At 40.1% G+C, this 24,219-nt stretch overlaps 1 protein-coding gene across 3 annotated transcripts in view; it reads right to left on the bottom strand.

The window, feature by feature from the left end:
* RYR3 (ryanodine receptor 3) overlaps positions 1-24,219 on the bottom strand; it is a 508,007-nt gene that overhangs the window by 240,199 nt on the left and 243,589 nt on the right. For all 3 annotated transcript variants that reach the window (XM_084861661.1, XM_084861660.1, XM_084861662.1), the window contains exons 11-16: positions 23,577-23,750; positions 19,727-19,848; positions 7,720-7,888; positions 5,969-6,104; positions 1,946-2,041; positions 120-238 (exon numbers count right to left, since the gene is read on the bottom strand). In XM_084861661.1, coding sequence (XP_084717787.1) covers positions 120-238; positions 1,946-2,041; positions 5,969-6,104; positions 7,720-7,888; positions 19,727-19,848; positions 23,577-23,750 — 816 coding nt within the window. The remainder of the gene's footprint in view (positions 1-119; positions 239-1,945; positions 2,042-5,968; positions 6,105-7,719; positions 7,889-19,726; positions 19,849-23,576; positions 23,751-24,219) is intronic.

Genomic DNA, 24,219 nt, shown 5'->3' with positions numbered 1-24,219 from the left:
ATTTATTTATTTATTTATTTATTTATTACCAGGAAAGAGAGCAGGCAACACAGTCTCAATAACACCCAATGGATACTAAGTGGCAGGAAGGGAAAAGCCAGGTAAAGCCAATCACCCACCTTGTGGTTCCGTCCATGCTTATCCAGCAGGGAGATGATGGACTTGATGTGGCCTTCTGCTATCAGATTTAAGGCTTCTGGGCTTTCAATCAGGATGCAGTGCAGCACTTCCAAGATGCCTATGTGAATGCCACAAAAATCATTGGGACATTATTAAATAACTTACTGACTTGGCCATAATTTTGAGACACGAGAATGAAAAGACCATCCTGAGGGGACAGAATATCATCAATTCTCTGAATCTATTAAATATTTCCAGCCAGAAGGAAGATGCAGTCATCTCTTGTAGACTTCAGGAACCTCTGAGGGCCAACCAGTTTGGAATTAGCATTGAATTTTATTCAGCACCATCCCCATTTCCCCTTTCCTGAGCAAAGGCACAACACTTCTGTGTCAAAATATAGAAGAGCAGCTGTACACTGGAATTCTTACTTTGATCAAACCAAGAAATACTTAATTTAAAAATAAAAAAGCAGATGCCCAGGTTATTATAAATTCTAAAGGTCATTCAAGTAATTTAGACAAAGGATATTTATGCAGACATGCACAGCCCATGGGTACAGACAGTAATGTGGTGAAGGCCTTGGGGGACAGGGTTGGGGGCAAAGGGGGAGGGACAGTCAATATTTGAAGTGTTCCTCAATTAAGAGTTTATCTAGGAATTAGCCCAGAAATTATTTTTATTTTATTAGCTCACTAAAAAATACTATTTGGTTTTCCTCCCTTTTCTTAGTACATTGAAAAGATTTTTTGTGTTAAATAAAGGCTTAAGAAAAACTAACTGGTGCCCCAATAGTCTGGCATCTGTAAGGGTAAAACCAGGATAAAAATTCAAGGGAAGGTGGGTGGGTAAGAAGAGATCAACCAAAGAATTTGTATGCATATATGCATACCTCATGGATACAGACAACAGGGTGGTGAAGATCTGGGGTGGTGGTGAGGGAGAGCTAGAAATGGTCAGTGTAGGAAAGAGGGCAACAAATGTAATACTTTTAACAATAAAGATTTTTAAAAATTATACTAAACAAAATTAAGGGGAAGAAGTTGGCCAGTATCTTCCTTGGGTTTATTGAAAAAATTCCTCATCATTCTGTTTCCCCCCTCCCCCACAAGGGTTTTCATAAATTGCCCCGAAATGTAGTGTGGCCCATGTCTAAGAGATAATGAAGAAAACAGGTTTAAAAGATGAGTGGGTGGACAGTCTTAGGAGAACCTTCCCTTGGTCTGTCTTGTTCAAGCTCCTGTCTCTTCTAGACACTGAAAAAGCATCCAAATCTTTCAGCTTCTCACAGAGGGGCCCACGCCTGTCATGTTTCTCATCTCCGAGGAAGCCAACTGCTGAGCCTGGTCACTTGGCCAGTGACTACTCTCTTGGCTCAAATTCTCTGTGAGTCATGAACGGCTCTAGATATGAAGCCAATGGTGACTCAGGGATGGGATAATTGTCATTACTCTCATTGCACAGTTATTTTTCAGTCCTGCTTCTACCCCAAATTGTTAGGAGGACCATGTCCAGAGAGCATTTAGAAACCCAGAGAGAGTCTAAGCAGGAGATCATGACCCTGGTGGGGGGGCGATAAAATGATCCAGGGGATAAAGATGAATACACAGAGTGAAACATGAAACACAAGCAGACTTGGGATCAGGTTAGAATTATTAAAAGTTATAGGGGTGTCAGGAAGATTTAGCTCTTTTTTGTTGTTGAAGTAATTATTTGATTGCAATCAAGTGGACAAAGTATTGTTCAAAGATTTAACATTTTTTCTTTTTTACAAAAAAAAAAAAAAAAAGGCCATCCTCTTCTTTGGTGTCCTGTCAAGTCTTACCTGAGGAAGATTCTAGTCTGTCCAATTTGCTGATGAGCCAATCAAGGTTATTGGAGAATTGAGCACAGTTGTTTCTGTTTCCACGGATGAGGGCAGCTATGAACAAAGAAATGTTTGGTTAAAGGACACAATGATGGACATAAGAACTTGGGAAGCTGTTAAATATATTTCAGCTACTTAGCAACTAAAAGGAGATGAATGATGATCTTCCCTCTCTAGCCTTTTGATACAATCCAGTTTCTATATTTAGAAGAATATAAATCTAACATTCATTCAAATACTTCCAGAGAATCTGCTATGTACCAGATACCTGTCTAGTTGCTGGCAATAGAGCAATGGGAACACAACAGCAGAGTTCCTGCATTCATGAAATAGGATAAAGAGGTAATAAACACACAAGCCAATAAAATTACTTCACATGATGATAAACAAAAACAAACACAAAAAAAATAGTATCTGCTTGGTTATTTGCTTAAAAACTCAATTCCTTGCAACGTTCTCTTAAACCTAGCTAGATATTTAATATTTTTTCAGTGCTAAAAGAAGGCACCCAAATGAACACAGGTGGATAGGTTGGTAAAACTACCAGGTAAGTAATAATTAAACATAAAACTCTAAAATATATAGAACACATCAATATAGGACAACGGTTCCCAAAGTGTGGTCTCTTAGATCGTAAACTCAGTGTCGCCTGAGAACTTGTTAGAAATGCAAATTCTCTGCCTTTGTCCTAGATCCACTGAATCAGAAACCCTGGGAATGAGGCCCAGCATCTGAGTTTTTTACCAGCCCTCCACCATATTGTGATGCCTGCTCATGTTTGAGAAGCAATGATAGATAGTATTGCTAAGGGGAGGAGAAATATGATGTCATTAGATTTTCACCAAATCTAGAGCAGGAAGTAACCTTCTTTCTATAAGCCAATTGCAGATGTAACTCTGGAACAAATCCATGTAAACTGACTGGCCCCTAGTAGCTTGATTTTGATGCTGTTGATTTTCAAAGACTGGGCTTTTACAGATGCTTGTAAGGTATTTGGATAAAGAAAGGTCTGAAAAAAAAAAAGAATAACTCAAAAAAAAAGAAAAAAGAAAAAAGAAAGGTCTGCCTCAGGACCTCTGCTTTATGTCTGCAGTCAGTGGAGGCAAGAATTAGTTCTGAGCTCCTAATCTTCTTTTCAGGTCAGCTTAAGCTCAGGGAGGCAGTCTGCCCAGGCTCAAGCCACAGTTCCACCACTTGCAGCATGTATAACCTTGTGAGTTTCTGAGCACCAGTTTCTTTATCAATAAAAAAAGGATAATAGTAGTATTTACACCTCAAAGTGTTGCTCGTAGGATCAGAGATATTCCAGTACTTGGCACACAGAACCCAGTAAATGTTAGCTAGTATTGTGATAATTATTACTGAATTTGAGCTGTATCCTTACAAAATATTAGAGTTGGAAGAGATTTTACAAGGTCACACAATACCATGGTGGTCCAATCAGCCTGATACATTTTTGTTTTACAGAAATTTTTTTTTATTTAATAAGTAGAAAGAGTACACTCTAAAACAACAATAGACAGTACAGTATGATAAGTACATAGTCAAGTATCACATACACATGTTTGTATGTGCTATATTCTTATAGAACAAGCACAGTAGGCTTGTTTACACTAGCATCACCACAAATACATGAGTACTACAAAGTGATTACAGCTACAACATCATCAGGCAATAGGAATTTTTCAGCACCATTACAGTCTTATGGGATCACTGTTGTATATGTTATCCATCATTGACCGAAATGTAGTTATACAGCACGTGACTATGTAGGACAAAGGACTAGTATCCAAAATATGTAAAGAACTTGCAAAATTCAATAGTAAAAAAATACCCAGTTGAAGGAAATACACAGAGGGTAAGTAAGCACATGAAAAGAACCATCATCAGCCATAAGGAATTGCAAATTAAAACCACAATGAGGTATCACCATACATCTATCAGAATAGCCAAAATAAAAATAGTGACAACAAAAAAGCTGGAAAGGATGCCAATGAACTGCATTGCTCAGACATTGCTGGTGGGGATATTAAACAGTATAGCCACTGTGGGAAAGTTTGCCTGATCTTCAAAAAGCTAATAGAAGATTCCACATGATCCAGCAATTCCACTTTTAGGTATATACCAACAGAACTGAAAACAGAGACTGATACTTGGCACATACATATTCATAGCAATTGCCTATCCACAGATGAATGGATACAAAAAATGTGGTCTATACATATATTAAAATACTATTCTGCCTTAAAAAAGGAAGGAAATCCTGACACACTACAACGTGGATGAACCTGGAAGACATTATGCTAATAAAACAAGCGAATCACAAAAGGACAAATATTATATGATTCTATCACATACAGGAAGTAACTAGACTAGTCAAAATACTGAAGATAGAAAGTAGAATGGTAGTTTCCGGGGAGTGGGGGTACAGAAGAAAGTGGAGTTATGGTTTAATGACACAGAGTTTCTGTTTGGGAAGATGAAAAGATTCTGGAGATGGATGGTAGCGATGGCTGTATATATCATGTACAGTTTACAACAATTTAAAAAAATTCCATGACCAAAGGAAACCCCTTCATCTATGGTAACTGGAAAGTTAGATGCAGATCAGCTTTCCAAAGTGCTAGGATATCAGAAGATCTTAATGCCTGGGTGCTTGCCCCAACCCCAGCCCTCTAGGATTGAGTTGGCTCTACAGGCAGGTACAGGAGTTTCTTCTTCATCCTTTTTCTCTTTGTCATTCAGATCTTCTTTCTTTGTTCCACTTTGAGTATCAACAATGTCATGGTTTCTAGGAGGAAGTCTCCATTCTGGGCTGATTCTGTCTCAGCATATTTAATTTCCCCTCATTAACCATTTCATTCCACAGACTACAGAGCCCATCTCTTGTGAATGCAAGATGTATGCCTGTTTTCAACCATTTGGAGCCAAGTGGAGCCAAACAGTAAGAGTTGGAGGGCATCTTTCCTCCAGTTTCCTCCCAGCTGTCAGATCTGAAGTGCACAGGCCCGGCCACCGTGTGCCTGTGACACAGCCTCCTAGCCTCTCCTGGCTCGATGGAGGCCATGATCCCAGTGTGTCAGCCTGATCCGTGACATGGAGAATGGGTCTAAGCTGATTTTTCTGGACTCCTCTCTGGCTCCCTTTTAATGCTGAGTGTGTGGTCATGTTCTGGTGCTTGCTATGTCCAGTACCCTCCTAGGAGCCCAAACTGACAGAAAGTGGGAGGAGGACAGCAGACAACAGTACTGGCCTCTGCAAAGAGGTGGCCAAACAATAGTTGATCAGATATGGTGACAAGGCAGCATTTCCTTTAATGAAAGAGACATTGCAGAGAAAAGCCCTAAAATGCTGCCTTGTCACCATGTCTGATCAACTACTGGTGGCCAACTCTTCACAGAGGCCAGTACTGTTGTCTGCTGTCTTCCTCCCACTGCCTGGCAGTTTGGGCTCCGATGGGGGTATAGCAAGGACCAGAACATGACCACACACTCAGTGTGTGAGAAAAAAGTCTGGGTGCTGAGACATCTTTACCACCTTAATTTTCCCACTGAAGTGAAATTAGGAATAGGCCAAAGCAGCAAGAATCGTGATTGATCAATAAGCCAACAGTGAAAGGTCACCAGGTTTAAGGGAGTGACCATCCGTAAAGTGGAGGTGTCAGAAGTGTAGAACTGGAGACACCTCATATTAAAGATGAGGAGCTGAGGTTCAGAGAATGTTAAGTGTCTGCCCAGGGTTTCACAGGTAGTTCTGGAAAAATTGATCATGATCTGATTCACCTGCTACTGACTTCTTGCTCTCTCAGTTTAGAAAATACAATAAGCTACTAGTTAATGGAATAAATGGCTGGGTTAGAATCAAGTGGTTAATGAAAGGCTTCCAAGGAAGGAAGTCAGATGACAATCTTGGTTTGTCCCATGGAAATCCCAGGGAGACCGCCCTTGGAAATCTTCCCGGGAGAGGGCTCTGTGCACTTACCCAGCAGTTTGTACAGGAGGTTCAGAATTTCCTTCCAGGCCATGCCACTCTCCTCCCTTGCGATTCCTGCGAAGTGTGCTACACTGTTGTAGATATTTAAGCGATCGATGCATGTTAACACCAGGGCCAACATTCCCTGTGACAGCAAGTGGGGGAAAAGCAACAATTCCTGATGAAGGAAGTGGACCCCTTCCATTCTGTTCTTTCTCCTCCCATAACACACAGTTTTTAAGGCTAATAATGCTAATATGCAAATGGGCCTTCATATGCTGCCAGCTTGGGTTTTGTTTTGTTTTTTTCCTCCTAAAAACAAAATATTCATTTCTATGCCTCAGAGACCTAAATAGCATCCATTTGGGGAGTGAGTCAGCAGTCTCCCCTGACAGGGCTGCCCCACACATTTAACAAACCGAGGGTGAGTTGAGGAAGAGGGAACATAAATGAGTATCACAAATGCCTGCTTGGTGCCCCATGCAAAATGACTGACTCACTCAGAGCCCTGGATATACTATTTAATTTTCTCTCTTTTTCTTTAAAATATGTTTTTTATTGATTTCAGAGAGAGAAAGGGAGAGGGAGAGAGTGATAGAAACATCAATGATGAGAGAGAATCATTGATTGGCTGTTCCTGCACACCCCCATTGGGGATCAAGCCCAAAACCCAGGCAAGTGCCCTGACCAGGATCAAACCATGACCTCCTGGTTCATGGGTAGATGCTCAACCACTTAGCACACCATCCAGGCCTACCTATTTTTTCTCTTAAATCTCAAATAAGTTCAAGAAATTCTAGTCAGCTACACAAGAAAACCATGCTTGCTTCCTCCTCCTCAGCACCCACCCCAAAGGAAAAGTGGGATTTAGAGATAAGACTGAAAGAGTATTTTTAACTACAGTTCAATCTAAATTACAATACTCCACCACCTGGTAAAAAACATCTGGTCTTAAGGAGCTGTAGTTCCAATGGTCTATAAGGCCTAATGTCCCCGAGCTTCTCTGCTTAGACCATAGACTGACTGAGCAGCATGCGGCTCTATCCCATGTCACTAACTTTGGAAATGCCCAAGGGACAGGCTCTGTCCCCAGGAATGGGGCAGGACACTGCAGGAGTATGTAATGAATCCTGTCAACACAGATTTGGCCTGCTAGTGCTAAATCGCCATGTCCATTTTCAGAGACAGCATGTGACTGACTTGTCTAAGGTCATGCACATTGGGGATGGAGTCAGACTAGGGCCCCTGGAGCCCTAAGTTAGTGTTCCCCTCATATCCAGCTCCCATCCCTAGGGACTCAGAGGCTCAAGGTGCATCTAAGACTGAACATCATGTGTCTTTCAGACCAGCTCCTCAGTCATTTCTAATATGGAAACTGGGCATTTGTATTTTTTCAGACAGGTTTCCTATATAATTCTGACTTCCAAAATTGAGGAACTGCAGCCACTGCCATGGTCTAATGGCTGAGATTTACTGAAAATGGACTTTGGATGCACATGTGCACTGACATTTTAAAATCTAACCTGGCTTGAATGTGCCAATGTACATTATTACCATGTCCACTGACTGCGGCATAAGCCGGGGTGGTGGACAGGGAAGGTCAGCTGCCCATGAAGCCTTCCTTCCCAGTGTCCTCTTTTTCTGTGCTCTGTGTCTCTTTCATAAACATGTGCAAGCATGAAGACAAGGTAATGCGGTCCCAGGGATACCTTAGCCTTGGACACAAAGAGAATCTTGACGTTTAATTTTTTTGGACATACCTCTTCCTTGAAAAGATTCTGTCTGTTTTTGAGTGAGCGGAGCTTGTTTTGCTTGTCTTCATGCTGCATCTCCTCCTCCGGGGGCTGGAAGTAGGCGATCAAGTCCCGTAAGGTCTGCAGGACCTCTTCTATCGGCAGCGTCACTGGGGCAGCTGTGCGATTGTTTCCACTGAAAAACCCAACATGGACAGGGCTCAGGCACTGGGATTCCAGTAGGACCTTAGGAGCAACCACTGGGCCCTGGTTCCGCATGCCACCTCCCCCGCCCTCTGGCACAGGGCACTGTCTCCTAACGGAGTCACTATGCATGGCAGCAAACTGACATCTGCCAACTAACAGAGTAACAGAAGAGAATGTTCTGATTCCATTTTAAAGCCACGTTTTAAATAAAGGAAAATGGTCCCTGGCTGTCTGCCACACTTTTTCCTTTTAAAACAAAAACACTTTTAAAAATAATCAACTTTTTAATCCGTAGTTCTTTTTCACTATTACATGTTCTTCCTGGAAGAGGTGAAACAAGGCTGGGAGGGTTTCCATCAATGGACTCCCCCTCCACTAGATCTTTGTCTTCCCTGACTCTCTCCATGTATCTTTGATATTGGTGTGCTTTTCACTTAAAGTTTCTGTGGGCATGCATGCACTCACCTGTTTCCCCCATGCATTTGCTGATATCTCCTTCAATCTGTATCTGTCTCTTTCTCCCCTGACTTCCTGTGTGTCCTCCCTCTGTATCTCCTCCCTCCTCTCTTTCTCAGCATCCCCACCATTTCTCCACATCCTTCCTCTCTGCCTCAATGCCCCCTCCTCGCTGCCCCCACCATCTCCCTTTCTGCATTGTATTCTCTTCCTGGATGTGTCAGTCTCTCTAACACAGTTGGTCATACTTTTAAAAAAGACTTGTAATTAATCTTGTCAACACAGAGAGATCACAAACGTCCACAAAGTGTGAAATCAGCCCTCACCTTCCCCTTCTCTTGTGGGGTATATTGGTGAGTCCTCCTGAGAATAAAGGATATGAAGAAGTTGGGGAAACAGACCAGCCCCCAGGGAACTGCAGCATTGGCCCCAATGGACTAAGAACGGATTGCATGTGTAAATAATGGCAGATCTTTACCTTGGGTCAATTTCTCAAGAGTTCTCTTTGCATTTATTGGTTATTTATTAACCTGGACATGTGAGAAGTAAAGATTGTTCTCTAGACTTGAAGCAAAGACTAAACAATCCTGGAAAATACTCAGGTTATAAGGTGACAACAACTCCAAACTTGTGTAAAAAATGCCAGGTACATACAGTGAAGACAACACCCAACACCAGTGGACTGCACAGAGAAGCACTCTCACACTGTATGCTCAGGCCCACTGTGGGTGCTCAGGAAGTGGTTATAAATGATTATCTGGGATATTATTGCATGCAAAAACTGTGGGGAAGAGAATATCACGAGGACACGAGGTAAAGGTTTGGGATTACAAAACTCAACAGAAATGACTTTCCAATTCTAGATTCAGTTAAGGGATAAACACACTTTCCTTAATATTCTCTCTCTCTCTCTCTCTCTCTCTCTCTCTCTCTCTCTCTCTCTCTCTCTCTCTCTCTCTCTAACATTTTGAGTTTACTAAAGACACTGATGCCAGTTAAGTCAGCAGTGTTTCTTCAAGTGAAAAGAAAAGGTGGAAAGGAGATATTTGTTGGCATTTTTTTTTTTTAGCTTTAAAGGGCACTACACAGAGGGTTAGAAAACCCCAGTGATAGTCACTGCCATTAACCGTGTTATGTCTGAGTGCCTCCTGACCTCTTATTCTTCAGTTTCACATCTGGAAAATAGGTCAGGTATACTCTATGCTAGCCAGGGCCCTTCTGGGTCTAACATTTTGTTTTGTTGCTTTTTACTGTGATCACTTCATCTTTCTCCTTGAGAAAAGATCAATACAAGTCTGCCACTGGACTGAGGCAAAGGCATACCACAAATTGACAAGCATGTATTTAAAAGTATGAACCTTGTAAGAACAGGGGAAGTCTATGGTGTTTCAGCCTGAAGCTATTCCCTTGCCTTCCCCATTTTAAAGAAAATAAATTCTAATAGGTCAGGGAAGACTGTGTGTAAGGCCACCCACATACTCAGGGAAAATCAGAGAGGAACTTAGCTCTCTATTGATCTGTGGCTAAACATCAGCCTTCTCTATACAAGCAGATAGTAAAGCATTAGACCAGTGGTTGGCAAACAGAGCCAAATATCAACAGTACAATGATTGAAATTTTTTTTGAGAGCCAAATTTTTTAAACTTAAACTTCTTCTAACGCCACTTCTTCAAAATAGACCTGCCCAGGCTGTGGTATTTTGTGGAAAAGTCACACCAACGAGCTGCATGTGGCTCAAGAGCCCCAGTTTGCCGACCACGGCCTTAAAACTTAAAACTACCTCAACTTTTGTGTGTTACCAATCCACATGGGTAGCAGGCTTGTCATATAAGAAACAGGAAGGGTAGCCCAGCTGGTGTGGCTCAGTGGTTGAACATCAACATAAGAACCAAGAGGTCATGCCTGGGTTTTGGGCTTGACCCCTAGTAGGGGGTGTGCAGGAGGCAGCCAATGAATAATTCTCTCTCATCAATAATGTTTCTATCTCTCTCTCTTGCTCTTTCTTCCTCTCTGAAATCATTGTAAAAGAAGAAGAAATACTAAGTGAAGTCCTTCAGCCTGAAAGGAAATGATACTAGACAGTAACTAGAATCAAATGAAGAAAGAGAGAGCATTGGTAAAGTAAGTATGTAGGTAAATATATAAAAGATAGTATAAATATAAAAATGCATATAGGTATACTAGTATTTCTCTTATTCTTATAACTGATTAAAAAAACAAGTGCATAAGACAATAATTATAAAACTGTACTGCTGGGCTTATAACACATGGAGAGGTGGTGTGCATAGCAATATTATGACAAAGGAGCAAAGAGAGACTAAAACAACATTGGAGCAAAGTTGCTTTATTTCACTTGTTAAGTTTATATTAATTTGTTTCAAGTTAAATACACAGTGAGTTCCCTAGAACAACCACAAAGAATATAACTAAAAAAATAGTCAAAAACTCAACAAAAGAATGAAAATGATACACTAGAAAATATTTACTACAAAGGAAGGCAGTAAGGAGGAACAGAGAACCATAAAAGACCTGAGACCAAAATCACATAGCAAATAACAGACATAAACCCAACCCTTTGAATAACTACATTATCTATAAATAGATTACACACACCAATAAAAGGAAAATATTGTCAAACTTCATTAAAAAATCCAATGTATGCTATCTATAAGACACATGGTGTAGATTCACAGACACAAACAGATTGGAAATAAAAAAGATTGAAGAAGATCTATCATCTAAACAGTAACAATAATCTACATATAAAACATTTGGAATCACTCTAAAAGTCATACTTTAAGAAAAACAATGTTCATAGAGAAAAAGAGACACGCTTTTTAACTATACATGACTCAATTTATCAGGAAAATGTACCTATTATAAACATAAGCATCCAACAACTGAACTCAAAACATGTGAAGCAAAAATGGACAGAATTAAGGGAGAAATAGACAATTTAATAAGAACAGTTAGAAACCCAGACAATTCAATAAGAACAGTTAGAAACCCAGACAAAAGCAAGGCATAAAGAGGGGCCTAGCTATAGAGCTAAGCAGAGACACAGAAACCCTCCTAGGTGCTCCACCTATGGGTCACAGACAGCGCCCCAGGAAGACGAGTGGTATGACCGCCCTATGGAAATCCTGATAGGTACCAGGCGGGTTTTCTGGGACCTATCCTGATTATGAGGAGAACTGGAGAACTAATTACAGGACCTGGTGTGAGTACTATTCTGCTGATTCTCAGTCCTATTACTGGAATGCTCAGAGTCATTCAGGGACAGTCATTCAGGGACAGTCATTCTGCTGATTCTCAGTCCTATTACTGGAATGCTCAGAGTCATTCTAGTGTATCAATGCTCAGAGACAGCCTATCACATGTATACTATTTACCTACAAGAAATGATGCATGGCAACTAGTGATGATGGCCATACCTCAGACAACTCAAAAGTATCAGCAAGTGTTTCCCTTGAAGAGCCATCCTCCGTGACCTATAGTAGAGTGGCATTTTTGAGAACTTGAAAAGTCTCCAGGCTTTCTGCAGGGTACATTTATTTTTCTGATTGTTTTGACCTACTAAATCTATTATCTTATTTTAAGAAACTTCATGGGCCATATTCTTGAAATATTTTGGGACAAAGGGTGCCATTTTCTATAAGTCATTCCAAAATGAAACATTTTAAAAGACTGATATATCACTGCTTACTTAAGAAAATAAAAACAGTTGAGGTTTGAAAAAAAAAACAAAACCAGATATTTCAGTATTCCATTCTCAATCAGTTAATGTAATAAATATATTAATATAGGACAAAACCATATGATCACCTCAAATGACAATGAAAAAATTTGACATAATCTAATATTCTTTCGAGATAAAAAAAACACACAAAACAAAAAACCACACACACACACAAAAACACAACAAACACACAACACACACACACACACACAAAAAAAAAAAAAAACAAAAAAAAAAAAAACACAAAACAAAACAAAAAAACCCCAAAAAACCTATCAACAAACCAGGAATAGAAGAAAACTTCCTCAGCTTGATAAAAGGGCATCTACACAAATTGCATAGCTAACATCACACTTAATGGTCAAAGAATGTTTCCCACTAAGATTAGGAACAAAATAAGGATGTCTGTTCTCTTCACTTTTATTCAATGATGTTCTAGCCAGGCACAATTGAAAGAAAGAAAGAAAGAAAGAGAGAGAGAGAGAGAGAGAGAGAGAGAGAGAGAGAGAGAGAGAGAGAAAGAGAGAAAGATAGAAAATCTTCCTTCTTTCCTTCCTTCCTTCCTTCCTTCCTTCCTTCCTTCCTTCCTTCCTTCCTTCCTTCCTTCCTTCCTTCCTTCCTTCGAGAAAATCTTGGTGACTTTGGGTTAGGTAAAGAGTTTTTAGATATGACACTGAAAACATGATCCACAAACAAACAAACAAAAAGTTAAATTAGACTTCATCAAAATTAAAACTTCCATGCTGAAAAAGCACCACTAAGAAAATGAGGAGAAAAGCCACAAACTGTGGGGAAATACTTGAAAATCATAAATCTATAAAAAACAACCAGAAGATACAAAAAACTCTCAAGCCTCAATGTGAGGACAACCAATCTAACTAAAAAAATAGGCAAAAGACTTGATGGCACTTTACTAGAGAAGATATATAAATGGCTGATGAAAACATCAAAAATCATTAGTCATTTTGGGAATGCAAATTAAAACCACAATGACATAGCACTTTATATCCATTAGAATGACTACTACTAAAAAGTCAGACAATAACAACTTCAGGCAAGGATGAAGAGAAAATGGAATTTCATAGATTTCTGAATGGATGTAAAATGATGTATCTGCTTTGGAAAACTAAATTTTCAGTTTCTTAAAACTAAGCATCCCCAATTACCCACTGATAGATGAACTGCTAAAGAAAATGTAGTATCTATCTATCTATCTTATCTATCTATCTATCTATCTATCTATCTATCTATCTATCTATCTATCTAAAACCCTAATATTCAAATTGACCAAATGGTGGAACGACTGGCAGACAACCAGTAGCTATGATGTGCACTGACCACCAGGGGGAAGACGCTCAATACAGAAGCTTCCCTACCAGCAGTAGACCCCAGTAGCAAGCGGGCAGCACCAGGCCAGCTAAGGCGGGTGTGAGCTTGACCCTGATCACCCTGCTAGTTGCCCCACAGATTGGCCCTGATCACCTGCTAGGCCTAGGGACTCTACCCATGCATGAATTTCATGCACTGGGCTTCTAGTAATATAATAATATTCAACCTTAAAAAATAATGAAATTCTGCCGAAACTGGTTTGGCTCAGCGGTAGAGCGTCGGTCTGCAGACTGAAAGGTCCCAGGTTCGATTCTAGTCAAGGGCTTGTACATTGGTTGTGGGCACATCCCTGATAGGGGGAGTGCAAGAGGCAGCTGGTCGATATTTCTCTCTCATCGATGTTTCTAGCTCTCTATCCCTCTCTCCTCCTCTCTGTAAAAAATCAATAAAATAAAAAAAAAATAATGAAATTCTAACATATGCTACAATATGAACCTGAAGACATTTTTGTTAATAAGCCAAACCAAAAAAGACAAATATTGTAGAACTCCACTTATATGAGGTACTTAGAATGGCAAAATTCACATAAATAGAAAGTAGAATGGTGGTGACAAGAAGCTGGAAGGAGGGGAGAAAGGGAGTAATTGTTATGGAATTTCATTTGAGATTATGTAAAAGTTCTGGTTGCACAATAATTTCAATGCACTTAATGCCACTAAATTGTATACTAAAAATGGTTAAAATAGTCGCTTTTGTTATGAATATTTTACCACAAAAGTATTAAAAAGTTAAACACAAATTTATATATATATGACTCAGCAATTCCACTCATAGGTATTTACCCAAGAGAAATGAAAACATATATTAAAAAACTTTTGCACTAAGATCCATTGAAGCATTACTGATAATAATAAAAAAATAGAAACACCCCAATTTTTCCTCAATTGATGAATTATACAGAATGCGAAGTATGTCAGTCTCTATCTCTATAAATAACTAAATATATATGTATACATATATACATTCTAGAGACCTGGTGCACAAATTCGTGCACCAGTGGGCTCCCTCAGCTTGGCCTGCATCCTCTCACAATCTGGGACCCCTTGGGGTATGTCGGAGAGCCAGTGTGGGCCCAATCCCACAGTCCAGTCCAAGGGACTCACCAGGGCATGATCTGGGCCATGGAGAGATGCAGGAGGTTGGCCAGCTGGGGAGGGATCATGGGAGGGCTCGAGGGCATGACCGCCCATCTTGTTCAGTCCAATCAGCCGGACCCCAGCAGCAAGCTAACCTACCATTCAGAGTGTCTGACTGCTGGTGGACAGTGCATATCATAGTGACTGGTTGACTGTCTTCTCTCTGGTGGTCAGTGCATGTTATAGCAACTGATCGACTAGTTGATTGTCTGCCCACTGGTGGTCAGTGCACATAATAGTGAGTGGTGGAGCAGCCTTAGCATATCATTAGCATATTATGCTTTGATTGGTTGAATGGCCAACTGGTCGACTAGACACTTAGCATATTAAGCTTTTATTATATAGGATATGTATCTTTATACACAGAATCATACATATACAAACATTTATACATTTAGGTGTATACTAGAGGCCCGATGCACAAAATTCATGCAAGAGTAGGCATTCCTTCCCCAAGCTGCTGGCACCAGCTTCCCTCTGGCACTTGAGATCTGGACTTCCTCTGGCCATCAGCAGGCACTTGGGACCCAGGCTTCCTTTACAGCCCCAACTTCGTTTGGAAGGTCATCTGGTCTAATTAGCATATTACACTTTTATTATTATAGATGCACCTCTACATCTATAGCTATATCTGGTACACATACAAGAAGAATACTCTTCAGCTATATAAAGAAACACACCATTATGAGCTATGACAGAACAGGGTTGAACCCTAGAATGTAATGCTAAGTAAAAAGGCCCAATTCAAAAGAATTATATGATTTAATTTATCAATTTAATGTATCAAGTGAGACAGAAAATAGACCACTGGTTGCCTAAGGCTGAGGGTGGAAACTGGTATAAACTGCTAATGACATAAGGAATTGTTTTGGGGTGAAGGAAATGTTTAAAACTGAATTGCAGTGATGGTTGTACAGTTTTGTAAATTTATTAAGATTCATTCAAAAGAATAAATTTTATGATATGTAATAAATTATAGCCAAATAAAGCTGTTTAAAATATTTTTCTCGTCAGGCATTTAACTCCCACTTACTTTTTTTTTTTTTTTTTTTTTTAAATAACAGCTTATTGAAATATAATTCACATATCATACCATCAGAAGGGTGTAATTCAAAGGGTTAGTAGTTTTTAGTAAATTTACAGAGTTGTGTAATCATTACCTCAATCAGTTTTAGAACTTTTTCATCAGCTCTCTCCACCCCAATCCCATTAGTAGTCACTCCCCTTGTCTTCGATGACTACCCTAGACAATCACAAATCTACTTTCTATCTCTACAGATTTTTCTGTTCTGAACATTTATATAAATGGAATCATGTAATATGTGGTCATCTGTGACTGGCTTCTTTCACTTAGCATACTGTTTTCAAGGTTCATTATATTGTAGTGTCTATTAGTACACTATTCCTTTTTACAGATAAATCATATTCCATTGTAAGGATATAGCACATTTAATTTATCCATTCATCAGTTGAATGTTTGGGTTGTTCCTACTTTTTGGCCATTATGAATGATGCTGATTTGAACATTTGTGTACAAGTTTTTGCATGGACATATGAGAAATTGCTGAGGGAAATTTCTGGGCCTTAGAGTGACTCTATGTTTAACCTTTTGAGACAATCCAAAGTGGCTGTGACATCTTACATTCCCATCATCAGTATATGAAGGTTCTGATTTCTCTACATCCTGTCCCATACTTCTTATTAACAGTCTTTCTAATTAGAGTCATTCTACTGGGAATAAAGTATTGTTAACTATCTGTAGTGTTGATTTGCATTTTCTTGATGGCTAATGATGTTGAACATCTTTTCATATGCTTATTGTCCATTTGTACATATTCTTTGGAGAAGTGGCTATTCACATCCTTTGCTCATTTTTAAATTGGTCCATTTGTCTTTTTAATGTTGAGTTGTGAGAGTTCTTTAATCTAGATACAAGTCCCTTATCAGATAGATGATTTACAAACATTCTGTCCCATTATGTGTTTTTTTTCCACTTTCTTTAAAAAAAATTTTTTTTAAAGAGTTGTCATCATATTTTTATTTTTTTAAAAACATATTTTATTGATTTTTTTACAGAAAGGAAGAGAGAGGAATAGAGAGTTAGAAACATTGATTATCTGCCTATTGTGCACTCCCTACTGGCGATTTGCCCGCAACCAAGGTAAATGCCCTTGACTGGAATCAAACCTGGGATCCTTGAGTCCGCAGGCTGATGCTCTATCCACTGAGCCAAACCGGTTAGGGCTTTTTTCACTTTCTTGATGGTGCCCTTCACAGCAAAATAGTTTTCAATTTTGATAAACTCCAATTTATTTATTTTTTATTTTGTTGTTTTTGTTTTTTGTATCATATTGAAGAAACCACTGCCTAAGCCAAGGTTATGAAAGTTTAAGCCTATTTTTTTCTTTTGCAGGTTTTATAGTGTTAAGTCTTATAATTAAGTCTTTGATCCATTTTGAATTATTATTTTTGGTACGTGTGAGGTAGGGCCTAACTTTTAAGAAAGCTTAGCACAGAGGCAGCGGGAACAAAGCTATAGGGACAGGGGTTGAGAGAATTAAGGGCCAGATAAAGTAAACTGCCTACTTCTAAAGAGACAGTTCTGGTAATAGCCTAGACTACATGAAAAACTCATGTTTGTGTGTAGCTATCTGTTTTGCATGTACCAAAACATTCATTCTTATACCATTTCTTTGAAGAAGGGAAACATGCCTAGATGTAATTCAGCGGAGAAAGGAGGAAAATTTTTCCCAAGGGATCACAAGAAATCAGTGACAGAGCCAAAAGCAGACAAAGGATGGTTGACTTGCAGGTCTTAGTTCTACCCTGTGGCAAGGATGCATTCACTGTCTACTTTCCTCTCTCTCTTTTAGTAATGGCCTCTGAGTTGCTGGGTACATAGCCATCAACCAGATATTATATTTCCCAGCCTTCCTGCAGCTAAGTGTGGCCATGTGACTAAGTATTAGCCAACAAACTTAAAAATAAAGTGATCTACTTTAGGGTCATATTTTTAAAGCAAGAAATATCTTGCCATCCACTTTGCTCTCTGCAGGCCTGGAGGTTTCACTGCAGACACGGAGATGAAGCCCCCATGCACTGCTCTCCGCTCTCTGCCTGCCTCGCCATGCGCCATGTGAAGGAAGCCCCAATGCCCAGCAGTGTGCTCTGTCTGCCAGGCCTGGGGGCTTCGCCGATACCAACACACTAAGGAAATTCCCATGACCTGCTGTCCTGGCTCTGTTTGTGGGTCCTGAGGGTGTTCCCACTGCCACCTTGCTAAGGAAGCCCCCAAGCCCTGCTGTCTGGGCTCTGTCTGCTGGGCCAGGGGATGTTCCCGCTGCCTCTGGGCTAAGGAAGCCTCTAAGGCTAAGCCCTGTTGTCCAGGCTCTGTTTGCTGGGTCTGGGGGTGTTCCTGCCCCCTCTGAACTAAGGAAGCCTCCTTGCCCTAATGTCTGAGCTCTGACTGCTGGGCCTGGGGGTGTTCCTGTCACCTCAACGCTAAGGAAGCCACCAACCCCTGCTGTCTGGGCTCTGTTTGCTGGGCCTGGGGCTTCCCTGCCGCCGCCGCCACTGTGCTAACTGCTGTCCAGGCTCTGACTGCTATGTCTGGGACGAATCAAAAAGCCCTCCAGAAACGGATCCAGCCTCGCTGCTCCTGCGGAGAGGTCAGACACTCTAGCAGCGGAGCTGAGGGGACTGGGTGCTGCCATCTTGTGGCTATGGGGGCCACCATTTTTGTTGTGGAATGATGGTTAATTTGCATATTATTCTATTATTAGATAGGATAATATTGTGATAACTATGTCAGATGGTTACTAGACTTATCAAATATATAAATAAGGTATATAAATACCTAATCACTATGTTATACAACTGAAACTAACATAATATTGTCAACTATTACTGAAAAAATACATTTAAAAAAAATCTACAAAACAACAAAACTCTGGTGTTTGAATCAGATCCCAGAGATTGATACAATTGATACAAAGTGCCACCTGAGGATCGAGGGTGTTAAAATCTCCACAGATAAATATAATATGTGGCCAAGGTTAAGACTTCTACTCTGAGGTAGTAGTTTGTAAACTTTAGCATGCACCAGTATCAACTGGAGGGCCTATTAAAAATATTTTCTGGGGTACCACTCCCAGGTGTTTCATTTTAGTAAGTCTGGGGTGAAACCTGAGAACTTGTATTTTTAACAAATTCCCAGGTGATGCTGCTGTGCTGGTCCAGGGACAAAAGCCTGTAGGAAACTTCAAAGTAGCAAGACAGAAGGAACCGGAGCCCCAGTATCCAAACAACTTCCCTTAAAACACTCCCCTACCCTATAGTATTACCTTAAAGAGAAATGAAAGTTTATCCTGAACTGTAACAACAGCTTAGCTTACATCCCAGCACAACCCCTCCCCCCATCACATTGTTTTAACAGGAAGAAAAGTAAAGATATAATTCCCACCCCCCTCATTTTATGCAAATTCACATGCACAATCTAAACCCTCTTGGCTTTAGAGATATTTGCCTACAAAAGAAGGGTGGCTAGGAACACTGCTTATGATAGAATGCATGTCTTGTGATAGCTGGTGAACACAATCTACAGAGCCCTGTTCTGGCAGCATTGTTGAGGCTGGGAGATTATAATCCAAGCAGGCAGTTCAGTTTAAGTCCCAGTCATAGTTGGGTAGCTCAAGGCTTCCAATACAAATTTACTTGAATGTAAACCATAGCAATGATTCTGAATGATGTAGAAAGCTTTTCTAAATAGCAGGAGGGAGTCGGTCTACGTCTTTTCCCTCCTCTCCTCTTAACACTCTGATACTTAGAGCACTGAAGCTCTTTCACTTAATTTCCATGAGAAGACCTTGAGTATTCATAACAACCTGAACCACCAATGGGGCTTGGACACTTGTTGGGCAAAGAGAGAGGCCAATAGGAGGTCACCTGCTTGGGGAATATGTTTCAATCCCAAGCTCTCATTGGTAAAACTCTTTGCTAGTGTTTAATTAGTTCCTAAAAACACTCACAGTATTAAAGGGAAGTGGGCAGGTGGGATCGGAAGGTCATAGAGTAGAAACTGAGTTAGAAAGGGAAGGAATGCACATACCTTACAAACTGACTGAATAAGGCTGTTGTGTTCCTGATGATCCGAGCAGCCTGGGACTCCTCACGTTGGCATCTCTGTAGTGTTAATCCGTCATCCATGTGGCCTTCTTGGTGGAGGATGACCTGCAGAGCAAAGCACACCAGACCCAGCTCACACACACTTCACAGCTGGGCAGCCAACATTTCTTGCAGTGTTTCCCTCCACCCCTGTCCTCTTTCTCCCCAACCAAGTTCCCTCAGGCCCATTTTGAAAATGGGACATTTACAAAGTTATTTTGCCCTAGTACTGACAAGAACTGTCCTTGAGGCATGATTCTTTGATGAAAATAAAATTTTATGTGTCACTGTGGTATGAATTACAATAAATTCCTTGAGACTAGACTGTGAATTTGAAAGGATAAAAATACTTTATATATTTCTCTTAAAGTGAGCACAAAACCTTACTCTTGGTCATTGAAAAGGTCATTTTTTTAGAAAACTTATCCTTCAGAAGTAAATTGAGAAAGAAGAAAGACACATTAAGGAAAATCTCTCTGCTGGGATCAGGCTTGAAAGAGAGAGAGGCTGGTAGGGTTGGCTCACTGTTGAACTAGGGAAGTAGTTCAAGGTGGTATCTGCTTCTCAGGGAGGCTTGAGAGATCTGAAAGCATAGGCTCTGGTGTCAGCAACCTGAGTTCTAGTCCTGCTACTCAATTCCTAGCTGTGCGACCTTAGGCAAGCTCCTTAACCATTTTCTGCTTCAACACTACCATCTGCAAATGGACATATCTTAAAGGGGTGTTTGGAAGATTAAATGATTTAAATGTAAATAATTTAGTATGTTTCCTAGAATATGAATGTTTGTTATAAGGGGCAGTATGTTACTGATCTCAGATTGGTTATCTGGGAGCTAAGCATACTTATTGATCACTAATGACATCATGACAATTTTTGGGTAAGGCTAGCAGCTTTTGGTATGGAGGTCAGTAGTGTTTTCCCCTAAAAGGGTCAAGTATGTGCAGATATTTACCGGGATGGTTTGACTCTAGTTAAAATCGGGATCAAATCTTGGTTCAAGATTCAAGTTCCTGGCATAGTTTCTTCTTGAAATGAATAAGCGAAGGGAGACCATTTGCAGGTCTTGGGAGATTTGGAGTGGATAGATTAGTCAGTCTATATGTCAAATAAAACACACACATATGGCTTTAGAAAATACCTTTAGAATAAGGATTTTAGGTCTTTCTCATTCTTAGCACAAAGAAACAACGTACTTTCCTTCCCATGTGAAAATCTCTTCCCTATGTTTTTTCTTCTGAAAATATGTCCTGATAGAACAAATTCACACAGGAAGTAGAATACTGGCTTGCAATAGTTCATGTTCTCTTTTTGTAAAAATACGTTGTATCCCATCTACATATGGTAGCTCCAGCATCAGTAGTAAATGATGCCCTTTGGAGTCACCATTTCAAAACATTAATTTGCCAGAACTTTCCAGCAACTGGTTAACAGTGCTACATTTGGATTTGACAAAGCATTGCCATAGGTTTACTCTGGCCTCATTCCTAGCTTTCTAGTCCCTACAGACTCAAATCCTTAGGTTTTATTTGCTCATATAACACATTCCAGCTGACCAGCCAAATAGGAAAGTAATGAGAAATGGGGAAATGCAGCTGTTAACATATTGTTGTTATGTCCCCAAGGATCTCTGCAGCCCAGTTCCTAAGGTCCTCCCCCCCAAATCCACCCCCCCCCCCACCCCCCTGCCCTCTCAGCCCTCTGGGGGCATTCCATAGCCCAAAAGCAGAGAGCACAAGCCTGAGATATGAATGGGAGAGAAGCTGCTTCCTTTAAGGTAAGTGACCATTCTTGAGGTTTTTCACTGTGTCTGTTCTCCATTGGTTTCCCCGGGTTTCTGTTTTGTTTGTGTCATAAGATACTGAACACAGAGATCGACATCCTTTGTATTTTTAGAGAGAAACTTCACCTATTCCTCATCAAATGTCAAGGGTCCTTTGAGCATGTCCCCTCCCAGGAAGAGTTACAGCTTAGATCCACATAATCCACTCCCTCTAAATGTCACTATTATCTTAGTAGGTATGAAAACTTGTGGAGGCTGTATGATATTATCATACTCTGTAGAGGATTTAGTTTTCTGTTTGGTAGGATAGATGATGGATTTTTGGCATTTACTTTAAATTTGCCCTTATTTCTAGGTATAGTTTTTGTTCCCAGAATAGAGCCCTTTTGGGATTTAATTGAAATTTAAATGGTATTTTCAAGGGTCATTCCAACTTGAGGGACCTCTGTCTCCCTAGTACTGCTGTACTGTTCACATCGCTGCTTTGTTCGTCTCCCTCGCAGCTGATACTGAATGTCTGCTGTCTTAGCTTCACAGCCCATCCATGGGCAGCTCAAGATCCCAGAGGAACTTGCAGGTAGCATTTCAGGTTCACATTTCTACACTTCCCTCCATTCTGCAACCTTGGCCCCTCAAGTCACAGAAACCTTGGCTGACCTGGTCCCTAACCTGTCTCTCCATCCCAATGATGCTAGCACACACCCCATTCTTTGGTGCTACAACTCAGCAAATACACCTGGTGAAGTGGTGACAAAGGTGGGGCTCATCTCAATGCACTTACGCTCTATTTGGGATCTTTAGTGCTCATGTCCTGGATGCTCTGGTAGTTGAAACATTCAAATGGTTCACTTAATTTTGGTTGTGTTTTATCCAGCCTTTATAATTGTTTGCAGAGAAAGGGTTGGGCTCATACCAGCTATTGTATGGCCTCTCATTTATTCTCTTTTCTATTTCCTCCTGATCATTTTATTTTCTCTTTTCTGTATATTTTCATGGTATGTTTTATTTTATGCAAAAGTAAGCTATTACCTTATGGTTTGCTACCAACCTCTTCTCTTATCATCATCAACATTCTGGGAAATTAAACTTTTCATTATCTCTACATTGGGCTGGGATACCTGAACTAACTTTTATAATACCATCTAGAACCTCATCTAAACTCCTTGATTAACCAATCCCATGTTTTGTGAGGTTTTCCAAGAAAAAAATAGCATCGTGCCCATGGCATTTATTTTTTGGTTCCCATCAAAGAAACTCTCGCAGAAATTGGTTTGGCTCAGTGGATAGAGCATCAGCCTGCAGAATGAAAGATCCCAGGTTTGATTCCGGTCAAAGGCATGCACCCAGTAGGGGGTGTGCAGGAGGCAGCTGATCTATGTTTCTAACTATCTCTCTCCCTTCCTCTCTGAAAAAATCAATAAAATATATTAAAAAAGAAACAAAAGAAACTCTCTTATGGCAATTGATTTCCTGGTTAAAAAAAAAGAAATAAATAAAAGATGCTCTGTGTGTGTGTTCAAGCCAGTGTCCCATGATAACATGATGGACCACTCAGATCAGGATACATTCTCTGTGGAGACAGCGTCATTCCACAATATCTCATCTCTCTGCATATTGGTTCCTGTGGGCTTATTATCATGCATTTGCTTTTTCTCTGGAAAGATTCTATTTAGTCTCTATATTACAAAAACTTCAGAATAACTCAATGATCAACTTAAATGGAGGGAGCAATGATGTGGTTAATCCCCAAACACCATACCACCAAAAACCATTTGGTGCAGGTTTTAGAGTCCACTGAACAAGTTCTGCCACTCCTAACACATGTGCCTGCTGTCTGTTTAACTTTCTTTTTGAACTGAATATGAGGTCAAAGTATGAAATTAGCCTTTATAATCAGTCACAGAACAGCAACTAAACATACATCATGTTCACCTAATTCTCACAATCACTTCTCTTGCCCCGTAGCTTCCACCTTAGTGTAAAACAATTCTGGACAGCCTTTCTGACTCCTCACCTTTCTTTTCAGGGGTCCAAGGCGGGATGTCTTGGCATCTTGTGCTTTGTAGGTCACCCACAGACCACTGGCTATGTGCTGGACAAAGCAGACAGAATCTCCATACTTGATTTCTGGAACTCCCATGCCTTCTATATCTCTTTTGTGAGTAGAATCTAATTTCTCCTTGATTTCCTATTTCACAGAAAATGAAAAGAAACAAATGCCGGCATGTCTGATTAAACAGAAACACAACACAGAAAACAAATCACCCATGCTGAATTTGTAAGCCAGAAAACTGATTACCAAAATCATCATGTTGCTTCTGGCCAAGCCAGGATTTCAGCAGTGCCTGCTTCCCTTATCTGCTGTTAATTGTAAAATCAATGGTTTCAAGTTTTGGCTACTTTAGTGATTATTTAAGTCCATGGGAAAAGGAGATGGCTGGTCGGCCTCTCTTTGGTTCTGATTTTATATAATTCTCCATTATATTTCTACTTTTATACTCCTGACTCATCTTGATAATTAACTCTTTACTGGTCAATTAACTTTCATAAAGTTTTGTATCTTCCATAATTTTAATGGCTATCTTATATAAATGCTTCAGGAACTTTAAAAATATCATTTATAGAAGTCAGAAAAGCAGACTTCTCGAGCATGTGGG

The sequence above is a fragment of the Pipistrellus hanaki genome (genome assembly GCF_964339955.1).
Source record: "Pipistrellus hanaki genome assembly, chromosome: 1".
NCBI lineage: Eukaryota > Metazoa > Chordata > Mammalia > Chiroptera > Vespertilionidae > Pipistrellus > Pipistrellus hanaki.
The sequence above is the reverse complement of the archived record's forward strand: the minus strand, read 5'-3'. Positions and strand labels throughout refer to the sequence as shown.